The 18,621-nt window shown below is 40.6% G+C and overlaps 1 protein-coding gene across 7 annotated transcripts in view; it reads right to left on the bottom strand.

Moving 5' to 3' along the window:
- ITPR1 (inositol 1,4,5-trisphosphate receptor type 1) overlaps positions 1-18,621 on the bottom strand; it is a 209,969-nt gene that overhangs the window by 128,995 nt on the left and 62,353 nt on the right. For all 7 annotated transcript variants that reach the window (XM_081183918.1, XM_081183917.1, XM_081183920.1 and 4 more), the window contains 6 exons: positions 14,008-14,123; positions 8,733-8,819; positions 7,184-7,342; positions 3,301-3,399; positions 2,014-2,097; positions 1,775-1,921 (listed from right to left, as the gene is read on the bottom strand). In XM_081183918.1, coding sequence (XP_081040044.1) covers positions 1,775-1,921; positions 2,014-2,097; positions 3,301-3,399; positions 7,184-7,342; positions 8,733-8,819; positions 14,008-14,123 — 692 coding nt within the window. The remainder of the gene's footprint in view (positions 1-1,774; positions 1,922-2,013; positions 2,098-3,300; positions 3,400-7,183; positions 7,343-8,732; positions 8,820-14,007; positions 14,124-18,621) is intronic.

Below are 18,621 nucleotides of genomic sequence, written 5' to 3'. Positions count from 1 at the left end.
CCTATGATGAGTAGCAATGCTACGCTGAAAGAACATTGGCACCAGTGAGTGTAAAAAGAATGGCTTGGTGTCGGAGGATAGCTGCCTTGAGTGAGAGCAGAAAGGAGTGGTTCTATGACCACAGGTGAAATGGACTGAGTTCTGGAGGAAAGGGTTGTCTTTGGTGCCTGGACTCCTCGCTGAGAGATAATGTAACATCCATATTTGGGGATGTATTTGTTTGTGGAGATGTATACTGTGCATTTATTGGTGCCACAATAAATGTTGTGCAGGCAAAATGATGCTGTGAATAACAACAACAACAACAACAACAACAACAACAACAACAACAATAATAAATAGGGCAAGCACCCAGTCTTCTTTCTAGCTCATCTTTAGTCAAGGTCAGAAAAGCCTGTTCCCACGGTGTTAATCTCACATCTGTTGAGCCCTCAAATATACTGCAGCAACAATTTGACAAGCTCCCTCTAGAGGAGGCAATTTCTATTTGTATCCATTTTTTTTAGGCAAGTCCAACAAAGGAAAATTACTTTCGTTTTTCAGATATTTTTCAGATATTTTGTTTCTTTAGAATGCAAAAGGCAACATTAGAATCATCTTGTTTCTCTTCTTTAGCTATCTGTCAAGATATTCCATTCAGTCAATTAACCTCTCCAACGATTTCTGTCTCTGACACCCCATTCCCAGGCTAGAGACGGTGGAAACTTATCCTTCTTCACTCCCTCTCCTGCTAGGGTTTAACAAAGTCCCCCCCCTTTTCTCCTGCTTCTAAGGGGGTTTCAGTAATTCTGGATGTAGGAAATTTAAACTTTTTTTTTGACAGCTTTCCCGGCTTTAGCTTACAAAGTTTTTGCTTTAGTCTATATACAAAAAGCGGAAGGCAGACTTCCTGTTTTGAACCTTCCCGCTTCGTTGCCAAATTAAGAAATTTCTTGATCCAATTTTCCGTTTCTACTCACGGGTACTTGTTTTAAATCCAATTGTCCACAGGAAAAAGTCAGCGCTCTCCGGCAATGGCTGTGCGGCTTCACTCCGTGAAAGTAGCAGTCAGTTTGCAGCACCGCGCTTCTCACCCCACTTTGCTCCGGAGCCCCTAAATGGGATTCCCTGCGAGTAGGGGGGCGCTCCTGGTGCCCTGCCGAACCCCACGTTCCCAGGCTTCCTCCGCCTGGGATTTCTAGCGGGTCCCCACCTTCACTGCGGTGGGAAGACCCAGTTTCCACGGAGCCCGTTCCTCCGGACAGAGGAACTCCGCCATTCACCGATGGCGCTGACCCGGAAGTGTTGTTCTCTTTGACATAATTGGTCAAGAGGAAGACTATTAAGACAACTGTGACACAACATCCTCCTAGCCTCAATAGTTTAGAGTGCTTGTTTTTAGCACCCTCTAACCTGGTCTGCAGGTGCTGCTCTGAAATGCCACTCTGGCAGGTGGAAAGGAAGTTTAAACACCAGCCTACTGCTTGAACATCAAGCCAGCCTGCACTGTGTAACAGAAATCAGGTGAGACAAGGGTGAGGGGTAAAGCTCTCCTAAAGTGTTCAACCAGCTTTCCAGGCACAACACCAGGTGGCCAGGTATCCAATCCAGTTAATAACCTGTCCTTGAGAACATGTTGCTGTTTTTGAAATCTAAACAGTGTTTCCAGGTAGGGGGAAAAATATAGGATGGGAAGCACAACAAGCTTTTGTGTATGTGGCGCTTTCCATCTAGGTTTTAAATAAAGGCAATACTCATAACAAACCTATTCAGAAATCTCTATTCCCATCTTTACCTCAACTTCCCACAGAGCTTTTGAGCTAGTTGCAGAAGTAGCTGACTGTCTCCCAGTGGTTCTCAGGAAGACGTGCTGCTTCTTTCTGTGCTCATCACAAGTCAGAAATTTTTCCTGCTCTGCATGAAACAACCGCACCACATCTCCCTGCAAAGGCAATGAGAAGGCAAATGGGTGGGAAGTTCAACAAATACTTTTGAAATTTAAAACCTAGCAATGAGGTGCATTGTTCATCGTACCCCTTTCAGGATATCGTCTTTGTTATCGCTCCATTTCATAAAGAGGACTATTTTCCAACTTGTGTTGCAGTTCACCGAGTTCACCTGTAACAAAAGCAAGCATAAGCAATTAAAACAGAAACATGCAGACACATGAATTGTTATGAAATACTTTTGTTCAGCTGTTGCCTTTTTTAAAAAAACAACACACGTGCGCGCTTCATTGGTGATATAAATTTTGCAAGGGAATTGGCAGTGTGCATGAAACATCTGGAATGGTAATGGAAACAATGATTGAAGCTAACTAGGAATTTCTCTCATTGAGGGCTTGCTAACCATGGTGGGAGCTGTCCTTTTTTGGAATTTTATTTATTTATTAACATTCTTATGTTACATCAGTAAACATTATCATATTACATCACAAGGCTTATTATAATATTCAGCATGTATACAAAGTTTATATACCTAAAGAAAAGAAACAAGGACAAAAAACTATTCCAAAATCATGTATGTACCAACACTTTGGATTTCCTGTCTATCCTGTTGTATATTCCATTTTTTACAAATGAATGTACTCTTATTATTGTATATTTCTTTACATTTTATCTAATGAGAGATGTCTGATGAATGGAATTTCTGGTGAAAGCGCAAACACTCCCAAAGCTAATTTCAATCATGCAGCATAGTTAAGTGTGAGAGCATTCACCAAAAATACAGGGAATCTTTACAGTTTAGGAGACAGGTATAGAAACAGACAACAAAGCTTAGTTCAACAACCTTACTGAAGCTATGATTCTGAACAACTTGAATGTAGCTGCCTAGTTAGCTCAGCAAAATTATCTCTTATGCAGAAGTTTTCAGAATTCGAGAAGACTTACAGTGCAATCCTACTCATATCTAATCAGAAGTAGATCCAAGTTGAATTCAATAGGGCTTGCCTCCAGGTAAGCTTAACCCAATTTCCCCAGGAGTAAGTTCCACTGAAATCACTATAACTTACTTCTGAGAAGACATGGGTAGGTTTCTTGAATTTAGCAAACTTACTTCTGCATAAGCAAGTTGGGAATTTTGCTGTTAGTGGTCAGTTCAAGGCTCTGTCCTTCAACATCTTTAGTAAAGCTAACTGAGCTACAGATGAAAGATGTGTCATAGCAATATTACTATTAATGTAGTATTACTATTAATGTAAGTGTTGAAACATCTCATTTATACTCTATTTGCAGCTTAAAACAACTACTCCAGTTAATCTGCAAACCAGTGTATAGTCCAACAAATTTTTATTGGCTTGGGTATTTTGTTTTAACTTACCTCATTACAGCCAGGATTGTCTACTAGTTGGTGACTACTGGCGTGCAAAGGCTGGCCAGCGTTAACCGGATTCAATACCACCTTGTCCCCTATGACGACCTGAAAAACAAAGGAGTAAAGGTACAGTGTTGCCCCTATAATTCTAGTGACCTCCTGTTTGTGCTGCTGCAATGTTCTCTTTGTGGGCTGCCCTTGAATTAGCTTGAATTCGCCAGATCCAGAATGAGGCTGCCAGGCTGATGCATGGCACAGTTCAATGGAGCTGTGTGTCATTGGTCCTGAAAGTGCTGCACCACCTACCAATAAGCTTCAGGGCCCAATTAAAGAGTGTTCGTGCTAGAGTACAAACCCATAAATGGCTTGATAACCCAAGTAGCATCCTAAAATGTCACCTTCTGAAGGAAGCCCACTGTTAGTGGTGCTGCTGAATGGATGACACTGACACATGACAGGGCCTTCTTGGTTGTGGTCCTCCATTTATGTTGTTGTATTGTTTGCCACCCTTTGTCCCGTTCAAGAGGAAGGGCAGGACAAAAATTCAAAAAGTAATATGAATAATAAAAAGAATATTTCTACAAGTTCATTTCAGAGTAATACCATTATTAGGCCAACCAAAATGTCATGAAAAAGTGTTACAGATAGGTAGCCGTGTTGGTCTGCCATAGTCAAAATAAAAAGTGTGTGAGCTTTTGAGTTTCCCAGAACTCTTCTTCAGGCTAGATGGTTTTATTTAAAACACACACAAACAAAACAGGTAGGGGAGAGAGAAAGAGAGAACAACAGTTGGTGTTTGTCAAGTCCTCCATATCCACATCTTGTTAAGTTTTAAGATGGAGTATGGGAGGAGTTAGCAGACATTCAAATGAGGCACTTTCAGGTGCAAATGAAGGTTTCAGGTTGCGCTTTTGCCTTTTGGGGGAAAAGAAACACAGAATGGTTGAGCCACATTCTCTGCAAATACAACAACCAGCTGCTGCTCAGTTCTGCCTCATGGAAACTTTGAAAAACAAAGTTTCGGATGGACTGTTTGACCATCAAGGAATGGAACTCAAGACAGAGGCACCGTTTTTCTAGTGCTCCTTCCACCAGCATTCATACTTCGAGGTTAATCTGAAAGTTGACAAAGTGAGTCTTTTTCCATCCACGATAGTTCAGAGATTAAAATATCTTATCATCTCTCTCACAGACATGACTCAACAACATCAAAAAGTATAGCCAAAAATGCAAAATAGCGAACAATAGTTTACTTCAGCGATGCCATCCGCCTTCGCTAGTGCATGTTATCATGAGTCACGGAAACCTCTCTTTAAAAATAATAATGCTTAATGCATTTTAAATGAAGCTCTCGACTCTTGAGCAGTATTTCCACAGCAGTACTGAGACATTACTTTAAAGTGTTCGCACACATGGGAGGGGGGGAGACAGCAAGGATGGAAAGTACCAGCTCCACCACCCCCATCATTACAGTTTGCTGCTTACCAAGTCATTCATGGAAGGCAGCTGCCTGAAGCAGGAAACCTTTTGTAGGTTCCAGGGCACTTCAGAACTCTGAACAATCAGAGGTCTAACAGGTACAGGGAGTCTCCATGAAGACAGGAGGCTCTCCCTGCCATATTGTTGCCTTCCATAATTTGGAAGGTGACAGAAATGGCAACCAAGCGTAAAGGCTATGCATTTGTCCCTGCTGCTCTTCCTCACACGGTAACAAACACATTTAAATAATGCCTGAAGAGGGTTCATATCCTCAATAAAGCTACGTTTAAATCACTCTCACAAAAATGTGTACGGCAATATAATCTGGAGCCTCTCCTGAAAACTGGCTATTTAAAGTGCTTTGGCCAACCTGATACAGTAATTGGCTGTGTTTCGTGTTTGCACTATTATAACAGGGGCATATGAGGTGCATCAAAACTTCATCAGCTTCAGAATCTCACAGCTACAGCACCCAATTATCTACCATCACTATCAAGAAAGAGTATACTGGAGTTGCCATGTCCTTCATGTTATTTCCATAAAGCAAAACAAAAAAATATTAAAAACGTCTCAGTCCTACATCTTCTGCCACAGAATCACCTATGTGGAAAATCAAGGTCATGGAAAGAATTATAATGCGCCATGTTAAAGATTCCCAACAAAAGCCTGGAATCAGCAATGGACTAGATGAAGGCCAATAAACGGAAACTCAGCCCTGAGTTTTTGTGGGAAAGTTATCTGGAGAGAGAGAGAGAGAGAGAGAGAGAGAGAGAGAGAGAGAGAGAGAGAATTCTCCCCCAAAGAGCTAGTATTTTGGGGGGGTACTCCTAGATTCAGCTGTATCCAAAGTGGCCTAGGTTTTTCTCTGCCTTTCTTCAGATTAGGCTGGTGTGCCAGTTGTAGCCTCTATTGGACAAAGGCAGCCTAGCCAGTATGTTCTAGTAACATCCGGTTTTGCCTAATATACTATGTTATACTGTCTTTGAAGACTATTTGGAAAGTTTAATCAAAGCAAAATACATTCTCATAAATCAGTCCTGGATTAGAGATTGTATCTCAATAGTATTAAAAGAACCTTCAGGTCCATTTCCAAACACAATTCAATATATCACTTAGGACAATATATCACTTAGGACGCAGGTTCTTAAAGGAATGCCTACCACCGCCAACCTGCCTGAGATAAGGTGTGCAGTGATCAGAGGGTGCACATTCTCAGGGAAGGCACTGTAGGTCGATTTCCTGCCCTAGAGAAACGTGTCTGACACATATTGTTAGAGGCAAAGGGATTTTTATTCCCCCAAGCTTTGAAATGCATTTTAACATTTTCATTCTTAAAATGCACAAACTATTACATATTCAGCTCTACTGAAGGGGATATATACAACTTTTAAAGAAATGAACAATACTAGCCCCATGTAACTGAGGGGCAGACATGCTAAACTGTTACAGAAAAAGCAATGGAAGAAGAAGAGAATAAGAGTTTGGATTTGATATCCCGCTTTATCACTACCCTAAGGAGTCTCAAAGCAGCCAACAATCTCCTTTCCCCTCCTCCCCCACAACAAACACTCTATGAGGTGAGTGAGGCTGAGAGACTTCAGAGAAGTGTGACTAGCCCAAGGTCACCCAGCAGCTGCATGTGGAGGAGCGGAGACGCGAACCCAGTTCCCCAGATTACGAGTCCACCGCTCTTAACCACTACACCACACTGGCTCTTAATGGCTCTTAATAGTCTTAATGGAGACTACCATGGCACCTCAAAGTGAATGGGTGAGATCCAACAGGCTTTCTCCTTCCTCTCTTGTCCCCATGCAGCCACACAAGTGCCTCCATATTATGCTCCAGAGGGTTAGGAAACTATTTGTAGCAGATTTTGGAGGGTGCCCAGGGGGCTGGAGGGCGAAGAGGGGAACAAGAAATCCACTTGCACAAGTAGATTTCTGTTGTGCAGATGGGCAGACAACAGAGGATGTCACCTAATGCTCATTTTGGCACACAACTTTCATGGATGCTGCCCCCGCCCCCAGTTTTTGCTGCAATTAAAGTAAATTTTTTAAAAAGTTCCCAATCGTTTTATGATCGGGAAACTAAATGCTTGGTGCATTGCTGTATTTTAGCTTAAGAACAAATTAATACATCAACAAAATAACTTAAGTGTTTTCATAACCATTTGAAGTAAGTGGAGATTTAGATGGCTACTGTTCCAGACTTTAAAAAATGTCCCTTGTTTCCAAAACATTTGTTGCCATAGCAATTCACCTCCCACTCTCTTCAGTCCAGGAAAGAGAGACATGTATACTGTATAAACTCTTGTGCATTTAATTAATCACAAGAAAGTAAGCTACTGACGAAACAGCTTTGCAATATATTGCACCGCACACTGTTTTCTCTGACAACCCTGTAAACTTACGCTATCTCCTATGGAACGCAGTTTGTAGAAGGGCTGTATGTAAAACCAGGACCCTTCATTGCCAGCCTCATCCAGAGTCACCCTCATAGCATTCTTCTCTAGCAGAGCTGGAAGTCTCTTATTTACCGTCAAGTATTTGTTGCTTTTCAAGTGCAAAAGCTAGAAGTTAAAAAGAAAAAAAGGGGGAAAGAGGGGGAAGGGCACCACAAACGCAATTAAAACAAAAACAAAAGAAACTTTTATCCCACTGACTACAGTAGTCAAAGTTTTCATAGGAACGATGAGAAAATTCCTTTCGTTCCTTAATGCTTTCACATACTGTACTTCATACTGAGGTTGAAAGCAGAAGACAATTCCGTTTTTGAGGCCCCCTTAAAATTATCCCAAGACATTTCTTACACAGAGTGGTCAAGCTAAAAGTTGAAACCTCCTACCCAAAATTCTCCATAGTTGAAGGAATACTGCTGACTATGGAGTAAAAATCTGTAGAATACCAATATAATTAAGAGCTATATAGGATGCTATAAAGAGCATTAAATGTTCACTCAGTGTATTTATAAATACCTTAAAGTTATTACTGCATATACCCTTGTATCAGCTTTAAATGTAAAGGTAAAGGTACCCCTGCCCGTACGGGCCAGTCTTGACAGACTCTAGGGTTGTGCGCTCATCTCACTCTAGAGGCCGGGAGCCAGCGCTGTCCACAGACACTTCCGGGTCATGTGGCCAGAGTGACGAAGCTGCTCTGGCGAGCCAGCACCAGCGCAGCACACGGAAACGCCGTTTACCTTCCCGCTATAAAGCGGTACCTATTTATCTACTTGCACTTAATTGTGCTTTCGAACTGCTAGGTGGGCAGGAGCTGGGACCAAAAGACGGGAGCTCACCCCGCCGCGGGGATTTGAACCGCCGACCATGCGATCGGCAAGCCCTAGGCACTGAGGTTTTACCCACAGCGCCACCCGCGTCCCTGTATCAGCTTTAGGAAGATGCTAAAGGCTACAAAGATGCCTAGGCTACAAAAGCTAGCAACCAATCTAACACTCATCAAGTACCATATTTTTCCGTGTATAACATGCCCCCGTGTATAAGCCGACCCCTATTTTTTGGGACCCCAAATTAAGGAAATGGGGGGAGATAGCCCAGAGTTGTTAAGCTTTTAGCATTTTTTTTATAATAAAAAACATCGTCTAATGGAAAAATCTACATGGAAAAATACGGTACTTATTGGGATTTTAACCTGCGTCTCTCATATTCAAACCCATCACTCTAGCTGCTGCACCACATTAACCCCTTAGAAGAATGCCTACATATATATGGATAAAAAGTACAAGGCCCAAAGTGCTGTGACAACACAGGGTAACAAGGCTCACTAAAGCACAACCTCTTGTGAGTCAAAGAAAGGCTATGATGCTTGTGCATCTCTACTTGAAAAACAATGAAGTTGCAACTTCATGTCAATTCAAGCCAGTCTGTGTGGCATATACAGCTGCATAGAATTATGGGTGCCAGGTTCACAGAGACTTCTTAAAACACAGCTGAAGCATACCTGAATAACATTGCCATATTGGATAACCGTGCCAAGCAACTTCCTATTCTCGGTCTCGTTCTGCTTCTTCTCCAAATCTGCAGCATGCTACAAAGGAAAAAAGAATGCTGATAAGCAAGGGTGGGAAACTGGGTGACCACTTGCTTGCTTTAATAAACAACCAAACAAACAAAAGTATTTTTATGAAGACTGCTTGGAGAGCAAGGCAGTAGTGAAGTTTGGAAAGAACAGAGTTCTAGGGAGGAAAAATACTGTGGAAGTCTAAAAGGTCGGCCCTTTGCTGAATGCTAGTTTTAAAACCATCTAGCTTTACTTATACAGTGGTAACTCGGATTAAGTACTTAATTCGTTCCGGCGGTCCGTTCTTAACCTGAAACTGTTCTTAACCTGAAGCACCACTTTAGCTAATTGGGCCTCCCGCTGCTGCCGCGCCGCTGGAGCACGATTTCTGTTCTCATCCTGAAGCAAAGTTCTTAACCCGAGGTAATATTTCTGGGTTAGCAGAGTCTGTAACCTGAAGCATATGTAACCCGAGGTACCACTGTACTTTAAAGCATTTTCAAAAAAAACCCACAACTACCCCAAAACCAAATCAGGACTCAAGTTTCCCCAAAACAGAGCTACACAAATATATAAAAGGCAACATTATGAATTAAAGTGATATGTGCTGTTGTTGTTTTATTTATATCCCATCTTTCTCCCTGACAGTGACTTAAGGTAGCTTACAGCTCAAATAAGAACAGCTAAAAACGGGGGGACGATTGGAACACACACATACATGATTCATTAAAAAACATACCGATAATTACAGTAAAAACAGCACAACACCAGCCCTTTCATTAAAAGCAGTCAGTACAAGGATGGAATCAGTCTAACTTCTCTAGGGAGGGAGTTCCAAAGTTTTGGAGCAGCCATGAAGAAGGCCTTCTCGGGACTAAGAGAAAGGCCTCCCTCAAGTATATAAACCCAGGCACGTTCGTATGAGGGAATACAGTCTTTCAGAAAGCTTGGATCTAAAATGTACGTCTAGATGGTTTGTGGCTAGTTCAGTTCCATCATGTACAATGGTGGCCTACAGTGCATTACAAAAGGAACAAGAAGTCCTGCACTGTGGAAGAAAAGTCATCTTTCGTATTTCACAGAATGTCTCCTAAGACAAACATTCCTTTTTGACGTGCTTGTTAAACAGGGTAGTCAGCTTTCCATTAAAACATGCTGGAAGTGGCTTTACATTGCAGAACACCAAGAAGGATATTTTGGAACAACCATACAAGGTTAGACAAGAAGGGGGATATAAACCCAAATGATTGTATTCCTCTAATCCATACTTTAAACAACAACAAAAATCAAAATGAAAGAGAATACTTCAAGTGTTTCTTACACTTCATTCTTTCAAGAAGTGAACATTTTTTGAAAGGTGTTAAATGGAGGTATAGGGTCCCACAACTCTTGATACTCAGAATCCCAAAAGTGTGAAATTAAAAAGCATTCACAAGACCAAGAAACCTAAAATATGAGGTTACTGTCTACTAGTAGCAAAGCTATTATATTTATCTAGATCCATTTCAGTCAGACTTGGGTCAGGAAGACACTTTGGTTAGTCCTGGGTAGCATGGGAGCAGCAGGACCAGAGGAAGAGCACTTCGGCCACAATATTTGGTCCAGGAACACACACAGCTGCTAATTTGTGCTAAGCCATGGTTTGGCTTAGTGTTGTAATGTGTGAACTCCATCAGTGTCCTGGAGTCACAAAATGTTTCATCGTCGGTTCTGCTTGGAAACTTCACAGCACTTTCAAAACCATCAGCCAGAGTAAACTTCTCAGTTGAGGTCTTGAGCTGCTGGCAGAGGTGGCGAAGAACTAGATGTGGGTTAACAAGTATAAACATCACAAAATGACAGTACTGTAATGGCTTACACACAAGGGGCACACGCTTGGAACGACCAACTTTTGATGCTGAAGAACAAATCAAACCAAGCACTATATAAAAAGGCCACTAGGTGTCAGCTTTCCAAAAGGAGCATTCATTTTTTATGCCGGTCAAAAACTTCAGCGTCCCAGATTCCTAAATCCCTTAAATGGCATTAGCTTAAAATAACCTGACCCTTCGCATTGGTTGATCTGCAACAGAAGATGCTGAATTCCATTGGTAGACACACAAGCCAAAAATGCAAGTAATTAAATATTGGAGTTTAACGTTTCCTTAAAGATTACTCCAAACCCACATGACACAAAAACAGTAAGGCAGGAAACTGCTTTCACGTTCCGCAAAGACTGCGCCAGGAATTCTCAATGAACAGTCCTCACACACTAAGATGCTTGTGTGTTTCTATGCTGGCAAGAGATTCATGCAATAATACACACCATGGTACCACTTTGGCATCTTCTAACCATATTAGTTTGTTTGCAGAACAAACAACAGAAGAGCCCATTGGCATCTTGAAGGCTAACTCATTTTATTATGGCATTATGTATTGTGATGAAGGTTCATGCTGTAATAAAACTGCCGTAATTAAACTTTTACTGCTACAGGAAATTGTGGTGTCTAGGTCTGCGGTCTACAGGCACATGCTTCAGCTGTGAACCAGTAAATACGTTTTCCTTTAGATTTACCCCTGAAAAACAAACTCCGCTATCCCTCCTAAATGCTTTTCTTTTTATATACTCATGTGTGTAGTTTAGGTTTGATAAAACAAATTATCATTGTTAAAAAAAATCTCCTGGTTGGTGTGATGGTACGCTCAGATCTTTTTCTGGATGAGCCGTTCCTTTAAAAACTCTTGTATATGATAGAAATCCATCACTTGTCTGCCATAGTTAAGTATAGCACTGAGATCCATGACTTGCTGAGGCAGAGATCTTAAAATAATAATAATAATCTGCTTGCTTTGAACAATCCAAGTCATATCTATTGTTTTTGAAACCCCTCTGTTTCAGAATAAGTTGGTCATGAGACACTGTGGGCCGTTGCAAATTTGCTTTTAAAAGACAGACTCGTACCTGCTGTGACTACAGTGAAGGTTTACAAGCATCCAGTGAAGGTAGTTTTTAATATGTGGAACTGACCTCACATGCAAGGTCAACCCATTATTAATTATTTCCCAAGAATAAATTAAGAGTTAATACACTTGGCAATTATACACTCTGCTGGTTCTTTGGATTAACTATGTCTCATTCCTTTCCCAGAAGAACTTAGCATAGTCCAATGAGCATTTGATTTGTTCTAGCTAGATCGATATGTGCAGGGGTATTTTCAGGCCAAAGCATGCCAAACACATGGTGCCAACGAAAGAGCTATATACATTTATTCGGAATGGAACGTATTATATTCAAAGCTGAACATTTAGTGAGTCTTGATCACGATGTCACAAAACTGATCACTGAAAGGATATCCATCCCTCTCAGAAAGGACAGAATTAGGACAAAGAGGAAAGAATAAGAATAAGAATAAGAATAAGAATAATATATTTATACCCCACCCATCTGGCTGGATTTCCCTAACCACTCTGGGAGGCTTCCAACAAAAGATTAAAAATACATTAAAACATCAGTCATTAAAAACTTCCCCAAACAGGGCTGCCTTCAGATGTCTTCTAAATATCAGATAGTTGTTTATTTCTTTGACATCTGATAGGAGGGCGTTCCACTGGGTGGGTGCCACTACCGAAAAGGCCCTCTGCCTGGTTCCCTGTAACTTCGCTTCTTGCAGTGAGGGAACCGCCAAAAGGCCCTTGGAGTTGGACCTCAGTGTCCGGGTTGAACGATGCGGGTGGAGATACTCCTTCAGGTATACTGGACCTAGGCCATTTAGGGCTTTAAAGGTTTAAAGTTTTAGGGCTTTAAACTAACATTTCAAATAGGTTTTCTTTTTTAAAAAATGTATTTTTTATAATGGGAATATAATAAAATAATCACTTGTTTAAAATATGCTCCTATTTCAACTTGAGTGTAAGCCTTTGCCTTGTATTTATGTACTTCATTAAAAAGTATTTTATGTAGGAAATGTTTTTTTAAAAAAGTATTTTATTTAAGGAAGTTGAGGCGTGACTCAGCGCAATGTAAATAAGGCAATATTAAGATTGATTGTAAAGATTGTTTTATTTTGTTTTTTGTTTTTTGTTTATTGAAAAATGTCAATAAAAAGTATTTTTTTAAAAAAAAAGTATTTTATGTACTTTGTGTAAAGCCAGCTACAAACTGCAGGAATAAAAGAACTTAAAAGCATCTGACTTCAATTATTAAGTCTTTATTTTCAAAGTAAGATAGACATAAAGCTTATTCTAGTTTTCTTCACTACCCATGTAGAATAGTTTATTTTCAAAAATTATATGTTGTTACTCACACCACACTTTCATAATAAGAGATTTGCTTACTGCATAGATGAGAACTGGTAAGTCTAATTTTTTAAAGAAGCAGACTCGGGCACAGTCAACCTCACCAACGTACCTGTCTAAACTATGAGTACTTTCAGCAACAGGCTTGTTATGAGAAACTAGTGTGTAATAAGAGGTTTCCCAGCCTTTCCTTGCCAAGTTGCTACCACATTTTTAATGATTCAGGTCTGGGGAAAGCCCCTACCTGAAAGGGGGTAGGCATTGTTTCCCTGTGGAGCTCTCTTGTCCTACACATGCAGAATCTATTCAATGCCCATGTCCCTCATTTCTATGCTCTTAGTTTCTTGCACTCTCTTATACATATAGCTGATTGCAGATGTTAAGAAAAAGTATCATCAACTCTGATTCCCCCCCCCCCATTTGACCTGGGTTTGGATTGTTCACATTAAAGCATGTATTGAGAAGACCCATCTGCCTACGTCTTTGCTAGCCACCTTTGTCCACACCTAAACAAAGACACCCCCCACCCTTCACACCTCCCCATCCCTTCGCAGTTTGCTCCAAGCACCTCCCCTCACAGATCACAACAACCCCCACCCCCTTTTAAAGGAGAGCGAAGGTGCTTCCCAGAGTAGCTTAGTAAACCGCTCTGTAAGGTGATACTCCACTCAATTAAACAGCTCGCCTAGGCAACCTGCCACCAGCACTAATTGCCTGCTCACCTGCGTGTCGTTCACCATGCAGGAGTTGGCATGGATGCCTGTTGAAAGCCATATCAACTGCAGCATGGCAACAGTCTTACGTGTGTGTGTGTGTGTGTGTGTGTGTGTGTGTGTTTGTGTGTGTGTGTGTAAAAATGATTATCTAAAAGTACTGTAACGTAAGATGTTGAAATCAAAAAGTAGCATAAGATGAAGATCAAGATCAGTACCATACTCACATGTAGCTTGTTGAGCAATACAGCATCAGTTGTGCTGTTAGCGCCTGGCTTAGCAGCTTTCCAAAACTGCTTCTGTGCAGAATAGCGATTCATGGGACATAACTTAAAGAGGCAATCTACAAAGAGACATAAGAAAGAGACATAGTTTAGCCACAGTTACATGATATTAGTTTTAGCAACTATTATTAGTTTTAATACCGTACACTAATTTTAAATATTTGGGAGACATTTGGGGGAATTTTTTTTTTGAGGAAAACAAAGCCATTGTATAAAACAGAATAATTCATTATTCCATGATTTATGATAAACACCAGAATGGTGGTATTTGACTTCAAATCTGCAAAACACAAATAGTATGTTGATTTCTATATAATCAAGCACGTGATAAAAGAATTTGTGCTTTCCAAGTTTAATTCTCTTTAGCTCTAGTACACAGATCTAGATTTGGCCATCTAGATATGGCTTGATTTTTATTTTTATTTTTTGAAAGAATAAATCGATGATTCATATAATATTTTTTGAAAACTCAGAGGAAGGCTGTGACATTTATAATTCTGGAATCAAACTTTTATGCCCTACTCTTATATGGAACTGAAATAGGGGACTTTAAAGTAGCACTAAGGAGATTGCTGCATCAGTACAACCATTTCTGCTTGTCTAATGGAATGATCTCCCTCTTTCTTGCCCCACATGCCAATCTGTGAGTTCTCCCCAGAGCCTATTAGGTGGGCAAGAAGGGAGGAGAAGGGGGCCAAGCCCTATTGCACTAGCAGAACTTGACAAACTGGCTACAACTAGGCACAACTATTATATTTTACCCACCCTTTTGACAGTACAACTAATGCAATTTTGTTTTCAGAATAAGATCTGGCAGGTCTATTTTATGAGCACCTAACCTAAGGGAAATCCCCTCAATTCTTGTTGAGGGCTGAAACTGGGATATTATCTAGCAGAAATGAAAGTTCATACACAGTAGAATTATGACTTTCAAGACTTAATCTAAGCAAGCAGATGCAATCTTTTTCTGACTCAAATGTTTGATTTCACAAAGTTGCTCATATGGTTCAGCTATATGTGTCTTCTACGTACTGTTTTCAGGAAATGTAGCCACTGAACACAAACTGGAATCCAAACGCAAATACATTATTTTTGGGCAGAGATTTTGTTTATTGGCAGGATTAAAAACACCCTGATATGCAATAATTAATTCCACCTATTAATAGCCCTATCAAATTTCATGCCAAGGAGTGTTCCAAGCCTTCTGCATTTTCAGTGAGTTTCCTCCACAATTTCAGACAAATAAAGGATATACATGCCTATGATTCTATGTGTTGTTTAAGTTATGGCATCATACTTGTAGAGGTACAATGTTCCCTACAATTCCACTGTAGCCTTCTTCAGGAGGTATGGCAATGGGGAAGTTACCACGTGATGGGGCTGCAGCAGGGTTATAAGCATGCTAGATCCAGCTTCCTGGGTCTGTGGCTTTCCAATAGTTATAAGGCCTCCGTGAATACGTCTTGTAAAATCCAGATTGCAAAATGTGTAAGGAGTCCTCGTGGTTACAAAAAGTTGTCCACTGCAAAAAGTCACATTCTAAATCATGGAAGGCAACTAAAATGGGGACAGACGGTGGCTCTGATATGTTATCAGGTATCTGATATCCCTCACCTGATATGTTTTTTATTTCCATAGTTCCTGTGGAGAGATTGGGTTATATCTCATAAAATGCAATGAATAAGCTACTGAAAAATTAAGAAAATTATTCAGACCAGCAGAAAGAATAATCTATCCTGGTCAGTGAAAACAATGGCAGGAGTCGAAACTATGGAAACTTTTGCCTTGGCAGCTGTGAAACAATGGCAAACCTCTTGTGGCTTGAATGAACCTGAGATGGAAGCTTTTATTTTATTTTTTTAAAAAAAAACCCACACCAAAAATAGCTTCCTTCTTTACGAGCAAATTGCTGTGTACATTTTAACGTTGTTGTTTATACTTTGGTTCCATGATCACTTAGATTTACTTATTGTTTAAGTGGTTCCTTTGGTCTGACATTTTCTCGTTGCAGCTTACAGCTAAAACAGCTTGTGGCTAAAACTAACAAAATCTAGTCAAGCAAGAAACGCTTTTTCAAACACCAAAATAATTGCATTTTGAAGCAATGTATTTAAATAGGATAAATGGACCTAAACAGGAATTATGGGCCAAATCTACTTATGCCAACAGGCAAATACTAAAAAGGTTATAATAGTCGTTTGCTCGCAGAGGTTTATACAAGTTGCAATACTCTCTTCTACAACTGGCTTAACATTCCACCATAGAATGTGTGAGTGCCACTAATGTGCAAAGTTTCATCTCAACATCCAAAGTAAAGATTACTTTGCCATCCCTCACAGCAGTACCAATCTTCTGAGCAGCTATAATTTAAAGGACCCATGACTATGCCATTAGGCTTTTCAAGCTGAGAGAGAAAGGCAACTGTAGACAGGTTCTGGACATTTAATACCTATGACTTCCTTCTGTTTTGCCATAAGCACCAGTGAGCAAGCACATGACATTTAACCATTTATGCAAGCAGCGGCAACATGGCAAGAAGAACAGAGATAAGTAAGTGACCTTCTAAGGGCTGCTTATGGAGTTTAGGTTGTCAATCACTGACTGCTGCTTGTATTTGTGGCATGAAGCAAATATATTAATGTATTGTAAGTTTCAGCAGTGAGGGTTTTTAAATAGAACGTGTTTTAGCAAGTTCAAGATGCTATTTCCACCAACAACTTGGGAAGCCACAATTAGATATAACTGCTTGGGAAAGGGGGAGAGAAAAGGAAAAGAGATTCTCCCTAGATCAGAACAAATTTTCCCCTCATCAGTTGCTAAGCAACAGATAATGCAAAAATTAAATCAAGCTCTTTCAGAATTGAGTGCTCCAAGTAACCATTAGAACTTCTAGCTGCCAGAAAAGTGAAAAATAGAACAGCTGTTCCAAGTGCCTCTTTGCAATTATGCAGAAATAAAACTTTAGGCTGTTCATTATGTAATGCAATAGACAATGCAATGTTATATGCAGTTGCATAATCAACTTCAAAATATGGCTTAATATCCTGGTTTCTCCTAGAGCAGTTAACCATAGTCCCCCAGTTCGGACAAAACAGGAAATGATGGTTAATTAAGAAATTTAATCACAGCTTGCATGGCGGGGCTCTGTGCATGAGTAAAAGGCCTGTGCATTGTTTCAGCTTAATAAGCAGATATAGGATCATCTGAAGCCTCTTACTAAATTAAGGGGGAAAACTTATTTCAAGGGATCTTAGTATCCCACATCAAGTTATTGAAAAGACAAGAAATGAGCCAATCTAACCTATTATCCTATTCTGCAGGTAGTCAGTCCCAATACTCTTCAGTAGAAAAAATACATTGATGGCTCAAGGCTCAAATCATTTGGACCTAGAACAACAAGTCACCTGGATCTTATCACTGAAAGTTATTTACTATCCTACCCGCACAATTACAATCCTAAACTCATTTCAGAAAGAGTCCTGGCAAAATGAGAACAGGAAATCTTGGGAGACACAGCTAAATAGTTAGATTTGAACCCTAGCAGATAATCTGCAGGGTTTTAGATACAGAAGATCTCCAAACATAATCCTGTCATTGGACAATGAAAATACTTCAGTCCTAGGGGCCAGAGGAGGAAGTAAGAAGCATGCATCCAGGCAACAGCCTAATGCGAACTGGATATGGGGGTGGGGTGAAGTATGGAACAAGGAATAGAAGGATGTACATTGCATTTTAGGTAAACTACCTTGAGATTCTTCTAGATCAAAAGAAAGAGCAGAAAAGAAGAATAGAATTTCTATTTTATTGACCATGATCACAACAACAACCCCTTCCCAATTCCATAAATCAAAACAAAAACAAAGCAAGAATAAAAAGGTAAAGGTAAAGGTACCCCTGCCAGTACGGGCCAGTCGTGACCGACTCTAGGGTTGCGCGCTCATCTCGCTCAAGAGGTCGGGAGCCGGCGCCGTCCACAGACACTTCCGGGTCACATTGCCAGCATGACGAAGCTGCAACTGGCGAGCCAGCACCAGTGCCGCACACGGAAACACCGTTTACCTTCCCGCTATAAAGCGGCACCTATTTGTCTATTTGCACTTAGGGGTGCTTTCGAACTGCTAGATGGGCAGGAGCTGGGACCGAAAGACGGGAGCTCACCCCGCCACGGGGATTCGAACCACTGACCTTACGATCAGCAAGTCCTAGGCACTGAGGTTTTACCCACAGCGCCACCCGTGTCCCTGTATCAGCTTTAGGAAGATGCTAAAGGCTACAAAGATGCCTAGGCTACAAAAGCTAGCAACCAATCTAACACTCATCAAGTACCATATTTTTCCGTGTATAACATACCCCATGTATAAGCCGACCCCTATTTTTTGGGACCCCAAATTAAGGAAATGGGGGGAGATTGCCCAGAGTTGTTAAGCTTTTAGCATTTTTTTTATAATAAAAAACATCGTCTAATGGAAAAATCTACATGGAAAAAATACGGTACTTATTGGGATTTTAACCTGCGTCTCTCATATTCAAACCCATCACTCTAGCTGCTGCACCACA

The sequence above is a fragment of the Podarcis bocagei genome (genome assembly GCF_964188305.1).
Source record: "Podarcis bocagei genome assembly, chromosome: 2".
Classification (NCBI taxonomy): Eukaryota; Metazoa; Chordata; class Lepidosauria; order Squamata; family Lacertidae; genus Podarcis; species Podarcis bocagei.
This window is presented reverse-complemented; position numbering and strand designations above follow the sequence as displayed.